The sequence below is a fragment of the Rhinolophus sinicus genome, chromosome 5 (assembly GCF_057876585.1).
Source record: "Rhinolophus sinicus isolate RSI-liver-muscle chromosome 5, RSI-T2T, whole genome shotgun sequence".
Classification (NCBI taxonomy): Eukaryota; Metazoa; Chordata; class Mammalia; order Chiroptera; family Rhinolophidae; genus Rhinolophus; species Rhinolophus sinicus.
In genome coordinates, this window is record NC_142505.1 from 41,067,910 (window position 1) to 41,077,037 (window position 9,128).

Sequence of the window (9,128 nt, forward strand, 5' to 3'; positions counted from 1 at the left end):
AGCTGAGCTTTTAATGCCCCAATTTGCCTTAGTCTCCAAGCAGAGCTGGGAGAGCTAGAGCTTCCGGCTTTGCTTATGTGAAGAAGGAAGGGGCAGTTACTGAGGCAGCTCACCTCCCCAGAGTTCCAGCCAGCTTCACAGCAAGGACTCTCCCGAATGGAGAATGGACTGGAGCTGCTGAAGACGGGCTCACCCAGCAAAGGAGCTAGAATCTGGGACCTGTGAACATCCCCTGGGAAGGTGGGCCCGGCTGAATTTTCCACTCTTTGTTTCTAAGCTCTTTGAGACCAGGGTGACATTGGAGACTCAGCTCTTTATTAAATGTGGGCAGATGAGCATGGCTTTAAGAAGCTCCATACTGGCCCAAAAATGCTGTGGCCTGAGTGCTAGGCAGGAGATCATGTGGTTTCTGGAAGCTGAGAGAAAGGCCTGTCTCTTTACAGGCCTTTGAGAAGGGGAACCACTGGGCCCAGGGCATGGCCAGAGGTAAAATCTCGGGCTGTGTCCCCAGACCCCACTCCCCCAATGTTTTTTCACGTCTGATGACTATTTTCTGCATTTCCTCAACTGTCCCTCCATGTGGCCCAACACCCAGGCCTGGTCTGGCTTCAATGCCGGACTAATTTTAAAAAACCTGCTGAGGCTGGATACTTGGGGCCTTGTCCAACATACAAATGGTCATTATCAAGAAGAGATGATCATAAGAATTAATCAATTACATTAATTGATATTATTCATAACATTAACTACAATCTGTACAGCTCCTTACTCTCTCTCTTACACACACATACACACATGCACACACACACATCTCATTTGATCTTCACAGCAGCCCTGTATGGCAGGGACAGGGATTTGGGATTCCCAGTTTATGGGGAAAGAAAATGAGGCTCATGGCAGAATACAATTGCTCAAGGTCATCAGCCAAGGAGCTGCTGCTGCTAAGGTGGTATATATAAGCTTTCCCTGCCCATTCATCCTGTCATTCATTTCTCCTTTCATTCCTTCCTCCCTCCATCTAGCATTTATTAAGCACCTACTGTGTGCCCCACTCTGTGCTAGACACTTATCCCTAAGCTGGGACACTTTTCCAGACAGCAAGAGTGCTTGTGTTCCTGAGAGATGAGTTGGGGGGAGGAGGGGTACAGATTCCACCAGCCCCTGGGAACTCAGGACTACAGTTCAGGCCGTTCTCATTGAGTGGGAAGCCTCATTTTTCTCTCATTAATTCCTTTCTTTAACTCACGGAGCCTGTGAGACCTGATTCCGACAGGCATGGCTCCTGGTGGGGCAGCTGTCCCTGGGGGTGGGTGTGGGGGACGGGAGACTCCTACAGTCGGACACAGAGTCCTTGGCAGGGCTTAGGCCGGCGCCACCTGGCTGGTCTCCGTCTTGGAGGCAGTGGTGGAGGCCTCATCGTCACCCAGTGGGTTCTTGCCACAGCAGAGGGTGGTGAGCATGCAGTTCCGGAACTGGAAGAAAAGGGGCACGAGTCAGGATCAGGGTCCACCCAAAGTGTGGATAGCAAACTGGCACGGTTGGCGAGATTTTTCCAACCCCCTTCCACTCTAGCCCTCAGCCTCTACTTCCGTCTGAAATCTGGCTCTCTGGAAGAAAGTTACTAAACATACCAGAGATGCCAGGGACAAATCTAAGGGTGCTTTGTCACTAATGACATCCCATGATTCCCTCTGTGTGACAAGGGCTATCTGTAAATTATGTCATTTGACTCAAGAGTTTAAGATTTCACCCTTTCTGAAGAAACTGAAGCCCTGACAGGGAAGTGACTTGCCCAAGGTCACACATATAGAAAATAACAGAGCTGAGATTTGAATCCAATAGGCCTGACTCCAGAGACCACATTTTCTGCACTGGATCATGGATTCTACAGAGAAATCACTGGTCTATGTGAAAGGATGGCTTTATCCCTTTATCCCTCAGAACAAAACTTTTTAGCTCCTTGATGGAAACTGGCACCATCCCATTCCCAGGCTTGGGACTCTGACCCCTTGACCTTTAAAGCAGGCTTCCAGAACCACGTGGACTAGCACTTCTCATACTTGAGTTAGCCTCAGTCACCTGGAAGGTTTGTTATAAATGCAGGTTGCTGGGGCCCACCCTGAACTGCTGAATCAGCAGCTGAACAACCCTGAATCAGCAGGTCAGGGCGGGCCCCAGAAATGTTCATTTCTCCCAGACGATTCTGATGCCCTGAGGGAGATCGATTCTGCTGCCCAATTTTGCAGATAGGAAGACTGAGGCCTAGTCAAGGATGTAGTTTGTCCTCTGCAGGCAGTGCCTGCGGTTTGGGGGACCTGGACCCTCCCACCCCGCCACCTGGCACCTGCTTGTTCATCATGATATAGATGACGGGGTTGTAGATGGAGGCGGACTTGGCGAAGAATGCCGGCAGGGTCATGAAGATGGGTCCAAAGTTGGAGCCCTGGTGGGTGAAGATGTAGAATGCCACACTAGCGTAGGGCAGCCAACATATGAGGAAAGCAATGACCATGATGATGACCATGCGAGTGACTTCCTTTTCAGCTTTCTGGGTGGTGGCTGACTCCTGCTGCTGGGCGGCCGCCTGCAGGGACACAAGGCCTGGTGTCCGGACTGTGACAACTCTGGGCCAGGGGCTGGGCTCGACCCCTTCAATGTGCATGTCCCCCAGCGTGGGACCTTACCTCCTTGACTGTGAAGACCAGCTGCCCATAGCAGAAGAATATGACAATCATGGGGATGGTGAAGTGGACCACAAACATGTAGATGACAAAGGACTCATTATTGACCTCCGGCTTGAGTGTATAGTAGTCGATCCCGCATGAGCACTGCAAGCCCTCCGGGATGTACCTGAGGACCAGTGAAGGATGGGACAGGAGGGGACATAAGAGACCCACATGTGAGGGACTTGGGAACAGGCCCCAGCTGACAAGAGTGACCTGCTATGTGGCTGGCCTTGTTCTGGGCCTCAGTTTCCCTCTCTGTAAAATGGGGATAAAAAATGTCCACTTGGCTGTGTGACTGTGAGGATCAAATCAACTGAGAGAAGGGATTCAAACACACATTGTGAAAACAGCATTGTTTCATTGCTTGTTTGGCAGCCGTGTAATAATGATACCATCCAGTGCCTTGCCCAGCCTCTCACCTGGCAGGCAGCCCCTGCACACCACTGACCTGCCCAGGATTTCACCAGATCCACTGCCCAACAGTGGCTGGAGGCCAGGCCTCGAGCTATGCAGGACAGAGGCTTGGTGGGAAGAAGGGAAAAGCTCCCAAATTCTGTATTTGAGGCAGTTTGTACAAACCGAGGTCTTACTAACAACAAGGTAAGAATATCTTCTAGCCCAAAGATGGGCACACAGGGTAACTAAGAAATCTTTGCACAGTTTCTGGAAATAAGAGGCCTCTGGGCATGTGGTTAGGAAGTTTCAATGAGTTTAGAGGATGGTGATATTGGACCGACCTCAGAAAACACGGCGTATCCATGGGTTGGCTGTGCCTACAAGGATGTAACTGGACCAGACTAGAGAAGACAGGGAAAGAGGCTGGAGGGGGTGGGCTTCAATTCAGCAAGGGGCAAAAATAACCCCAGGAATACCGAGGAGGCAAGGGAAAAGAGAACGAGAATGTTCTGGAAGCAGAGGGACATGAGGTCTCTGGGAACCCGTAGTCACCAGTCCAGTTTCCCAAACCAGTCCTCTCTTTCCCCATCACTCATCTCAATCCCACTTGAAGACAACGGCCTGCACACTGGACAGGACCCAGGTCCCAGGGTCTACAACGTCACCACCTACACTGGGAAGCTCAGCAGCCCCAGGTGCTAAGGCCCAAGGTCAAAGGGAGCTGCCCATGGGGCACTGGACCAAAGAGGATTGGAATTTGGCCCTGGCTTAGGAGAGGATTAGGGGCACAGCCAAGGTGAAGGGTTGGGTGTCTTAGATTCTCCTTGACATGGGGACTCAGGAGGAGGGACCAACCCTTATAGCAACATTAGGGCCTGATCCTTTCTTCCCCTGCCCTAAACCCCGACCCCAGAAGAATTGCCAACTCGGTGCCTGGAACCAGACAGCCCCGGGTTTGAGTCCTGGCTGGGGGCCCCTAACAAGACCCCCCGAGACTCCTCCTTTCTGCTCAGGGCCATTACCTGGACCAGCCGGCTAGCGGGGGCACGGCACAGGCCAGTGCCATGACCCAGGTGGAGGCGAGGCCCATGATGGCGTGGTTCTCCCCGAAGCGGAAGTTGCTCATGGGTTTGCATACCACCACGTACCGCTCGATGGCCAGGACCACCAAGGACCACAGGGCAACTTCACCTGCAAGGCAGTGAGCTGTTGGTCAGCACGCCACCTGCCCGGACCCCGTTGTCCTTCTAAGGAGGCAGCACTCATCCTGTATGGGAGAGGCCAATTGGGAAGGCATCCTGGGACAGCCCAGGTGAGGCCTCAGGGTAGATGGGGCTTAGACACTGAGAACAGGAAGGAAGGGGCTGCAGGGCAGAGGGACCAGTATGTCGGCGGTGGGGGTGAGTAACCCAGGACGTTTAGTTCACTTAGAACTTTGGGTTCATAAGGGACACGGAAATCAGATCAGAGGTCATGATTGGACTGGGAGCCCTGGGGAGTTTTTACAGGAGAATCTGCCTTTCAGGGGCAACAGGCAGTGTCCCTGTTGAAAGGCATTGCAGAAACAGGGAGTTGGAAGTCTTTCCTTCCCTCTGGAGCAGTGGCCTCTCCCCTCTAGGGAAATAAAATAACCTGGGTATATGAGAGGGACCCTCTCCTAGGAGCCAGGAAAATGGATGATCTTTGGCTCAGAGGAAGAAGGAGGAAATAATGATGGAATTCAGACATCTGTGCTACACATCACCCCTGAAACTCAGGAGGGAGGGTGGTTATAGAATTTATCAACCAAACTGCATGAAAGAGAACACTAGTAATTATGCCAGGACAGTAGTGGTAAACTGGGACTGACCCTGCAGAGAAGTGTCTGCCTATATATGGCACCCCTGTCTCGCCCCTACCTTCTGGCCTGAGGCTGAACAGTCTGTGGTCACTGAAGGTGACAGCCAGAGATTCCCTGGGAATGGGGCAGAGGTAACAACCTGGACCCATGAGGTAGAGAGAAGAAAGGCAGCAGAGCAGTCCTTGGAGCTGGTGCTAGGCTCTTCCCATCATCCTGGCTTTATGTCTCCTACATACCTGAAAGGCTGTGTGTTCTGGGAGAAAGTTCCCAGATCTGAGCCAGGAGACCTAGGCCCTGCCATATTCCTAATGAGTCTTCCCCACTCCATGCCTCAGTTTTCTCATCTGCTAAATGGGATCTATTATTTCGGTAGCTCTCCCATCAGATTTCCAGTCAAAGAAATATTTGAAAGCATCTTTCAAAGCAACAGATCACCACACAGGTCTAATGCCTCTCTATGGAAGGGGTTTCTTTGAAGGGATGAGCTCCTCAACACAAACAGCATTCATGCACGGCAGAGAGGATGGAGGTGGGCTGGAAGGGAGTCAGATAGAATCTGGGTGGGGAGGGACTGAGCCCATGGCCCAGCACAGGCAAAGTCCAGTGGCTGGGCGACTGAGAATCTGCATCCTGCTCTGAGCTGGGAGCCCTGAGCACAGGGAACTCTGTGGTTCAGCTCTCTGCTCAGCGCCCAGCCTGGGTCTGCCCCAGCACAGCTGCTCTGAGGGAAACTGAAAATGGCCTGAGGGGCCACATAGATGGGGGCTCAGAGCTGAGCTCTGACCCTGCCACACGTGACCCCAGCAAAGCCCTTGACTTCTCTCATCCTCAGGTTCCTTGCTGTAAAGCAAGGCAATGGCCCCACTCCAAGTGACATAAAGAGTGCTCAGTGCCTGCCCTCCCCAAACGGCAGCCTAGCTCATCATCACCAAAGTGTTTGCTGATTAAGTGAGGGCTTTGGATGATGCCCGCGACTGCAGAGAACGCCTGTCAGCCCCCACCCACAAGCCTGGGGCTGTCCCCAGATGCCTCCATGCCCCCTGGCTCCTGTGCCCCTGCCCACCCACACCCCAGCTCGTACCGCCCAGGGTGGCAAAGAAGCCCTCCAGATTGCATCCTGTGGGCCCAAAGATGAAGAATCCATGCAGAGAGGTGTAGAGGGTGGTGGTGAAGCCGCCAAAGACCATGAAGAGGTCAGCCACAGCCAGGTTGAGAAGGATGTAGTTGAGAGGCGTGCGTAGCTTCTTGTGCTGGACCGTGACGTAGAGCGTGAGGAAGTTGATGGGGAAGCCGAGCACGATCAGCAGAAACATGTAGGCGGCCAGCATGGAGAATTGCCACGGCTCGGCCAGGTAGTACTGCGGGTACTCGAAGGGGCTACGCACCACACCAGTCTTGTTGGAGAAGGGGACGTAGAAGTTGGGGCCCTCCGTGCCATTCATGGTTGAGGACCTTGCGGCTGCACCACAGGTGGCTCTGACCCAAGAATGCTGCTGGGGCCTGAGCTCAGCCACGCAGGGCTCCGGCGGGACGGCTCTGGGCTCCGATCGCCCCCCCAAGCCCTTATAAAGTGACCTCCCCTCCCTAAGCTCTTGGCTGAATCAGCACCTGGGCGATTGGGGGTGTTATTAATCATATTAATTCCCAGTGCTGCAACTGGGGGCCTAATTGGCTTCCCAAGAGGGCCCAAGGTGACTCCAGGTAGAAGCCTGGGGTTGGGGAGGGAAGGTGCTAGGGACCCTGGGAAAGGGCAAGGTTGCCCACCCCCACGCTTCTGTCCCCCAGGAATCTCTGCCCATCTCAGCCTGGTGGCCTTGGCTGGCACTGGGACCTCCAACTCCAGGCCTGTTTCCCTCTGGCTTTATATGAGCTGACTTCATCTTCCTCCTGACCGGACCATGAACTCCCTGAGGGCGGAGGGTCTGGTTATTCTCAGCCTCTCATCCCTTCACTCAACCCTTTACCTGTTTCTTCTCCATCTAAGTCACCTCCTGGCTCATCCACTTGCTGGACACACACTAGCCCATCTCGCCAGATTATGAGCTTCATGAGGCAGGGGCCACATCCTGCGAGCTTTGGCATTCCCCAAACACAGAGCCCAGGATAGCTCAGGAGCTCAGTAAGTATTCTTGCATCCAATGGGCATTCACTAACTCCCTCGTTCATCAAACATTCATGTGCAAACCACTGGGGTTACAAAGAGTGAAAAAGGAGGAGCCTACAGGCTCAGAGGGATTCTGAGGTGGGAAGAAGAGATCCTGGCCCAGGGAGGGGAGGCTGCCTGCCTGCGGAAGTGCCAGGGAGGTGACGTTTGGGTCTCTGAGGGAGGGGAGCACTTTGGCAGGTGGCCTAGTGGGGGCCAACTGAAGACAAAGGCTGGGCAGAGGCCTGAGGCCGTCTGGGGTGTGGCTGCACATGGGCTGGGGACGGCTCTGATGGGTCTTGATGCCAAGCTGAGGAACTTGGCTTTATCTGAAGGGCAGTGGGTAGTGGTTTGAAATCTCAGGGACAGAAAGGTGGCTCAAATGCCCCCAAAGATAGATTGGAGAAAATGAGGATGGAGGAAGGGGACTAGAGAAGGGGGTGACCGAAGCAGGGAGAGGACAGAGGTTCTCAGGGATCCTGAAGTAAGGTCTTGTATCCAGGGGGCGGACTGTATGCCAAGCCCTGCGCTGGGCACCAGATCGCTGCGCTGAGCAAGGCAGCCTCCTGGGGACTCGAGTGCGAAGGGGAGGCAGACCCTGGGAATAGGCCTGGCTGGGCGCTGTGGCACACAGGGCACGCCTGGCGATGTCTGGTCAGGCTAGACTGGGACGGTGGGGCTTGGATGCTGTGTGACATGTAACCCCAGGAAGGTGGGTCCCAGGAAGCGGGAAGAGCTTTGGGGGCAAATAAGAGGCCCGACGCTGACAGGCTTCCCTCATCTGTAACAGGAGAGCGAAGACACCTCCCAGGAATGAAGTAGGGTAGCTGGAATGGCTGGTGTGTGGGGTGCTTGATGATCACCATTCAGCCACAAGTCGCTCTTGGGGACACAGTGGACAAGAAGGACCAAGTCCCTGCCCTTAGGAAGTATCATTGTGTGAGGCTGGGGAGGGCCCCACAAATAAGTAATGAAACAATAGGAAAAGTTCAGATCATGACCCACTCCCAATATAGTTATCTAGAGCAGCCCAAGAAGGCCTCTCTGAGAAGGTGAAATTTGAACTGAGAACTCAGTGATGGAAGGAGCCAGCCCTGCTAAGATCTGGTGGGGGTCGGGGTGGAGATATCCAGGCAGAGGGAACGGCAAGTGCAAAGGCCCTGAGGCTGGGAATTCAAGGCCAGCAGGGAAGTATCCCTGTCTCCCAGACCTCCATCCCTTAAGCTCTTTGTTGACAAGTCGCCTTCCAACCTGGGGCTGTCTGCTCAGAAAAGTGCCCCCCTTCCCTCCAGGCCACCTGGGACTCCAGACCACTGCCTGTCCCAGGTGCTGTCTGGGTGTGCACACGGAGGGCTGCTGAAATGTGTATTGGTGGAATGAGCGCAGAGGGTGGCGTGGCCAGGTGGGTGGCGTGTGACCTATTGCAGTTTAAAGCACTTGGCCCAGAAATTAGGCCCAATGTTAATGAGGTCAAGGTGGAGGGTTTGATTTTGACACAGCCCAGCCCCTGGCAGCCAGATGGAGGGAGGAGCACTGCATCCCCCGAGTCAAAACTGGTCCCCACACACCCCATCCTGGTTTGGCTGAGTCCTCGACCCTTGACCTCAGTGCCATGCTGTTAACCTCCTTTTGCTTATTACAGCCTGGAAGCTTTTAATTCATGTTCCGTTCATGGGTTTTTGGTCCATAGCCCGGGCTGTCATGTGAGCCCGTGAGGCCCCGTAGAGCCCAGCTCGGCGCCTGTAGCAGGAGCAGTGTGAATCATTTCCCCTGTACTAGAAAGAGACGGGGTTTCTGTCTGTTTTGTTCCCTGATGTATCCCCAGGGCCTGGCACAGAGTAAGTGTTCAATAAATATTTGTGGAATGAGTGAATGGATCTAGGTTACCTCAGGAAGTACAGTGGTACCTCGGTTATCGAACATAATCTGTTCTGGAAGACCCTTCTAGTTCTGAAACGTTCGGAAACCAAGGCACGGTTTCCCTACAGAAAGTAATGCAAAATGGATTAATCCGTTCCAGACC

The 9,128-nt window shown here is 53.7% G+C and overlaps 1 protein-coding gene across 1 annotated transcript; it reads right to left on the reverse strand.

The window, feature by feature from the left end:
- Positions 1 to 1,361: 1,361 nt before the first annotated feature.
- RHO (rhodopsin) lies at positions 1,362 to 6,444 on the reverse strand. Its single transcript, XM_019746544.3, has 5 exons — positions 6,044 to 6,444; positions 4,145 to 4,313; positions 2,685 to 2,850; positions 2,345 to 2,584; positions 1,362 to 1,472 (listed from the first exon to the last, which is right to left on the reverse strand). The coding sequence occupies exons 1-5, from the start codon at positions 6,402 to 6,404 to the stop codon at positions 1,362 to 1,364; spliced, it is 1,047 nt and encodes a 348-aa protein (XP_019602103.1). The 5' UTR covers positions 6,405 to 6,444.
- Between the last annotated feature and the right edge of the window lie 2,684 nt (positions 6,445 to 9,128).

What these genes read in the sequence shown, in the direction of transcription:
- RHO (XM_019746544.3), bottom strand. Translation starts at nt 6,404, where the DNA reads ATGAATGGCACGGAGGGCCCCAACTTCTACGTCCCCTTCTCCAACAAG. An exon ending in CTTCTTTGCCACCCTGGGCG is followed by an intron (nt 4,314 to 6,043) that starts GTACGAGCTGGG and finishes ACTGCCTTGCAG; the next exon opens with GTGAAGTTGCCCTGTGGTCC. An exon ending in CCGCTAGCCGGCTGGTCCAG is followed by an intron (nt 2,851 to 4,144) that starts GTAATGGCCCTG and finishes ACTGGTCCTCAG; the next exon opens with GTACATCCCGGAGGGCTTGC.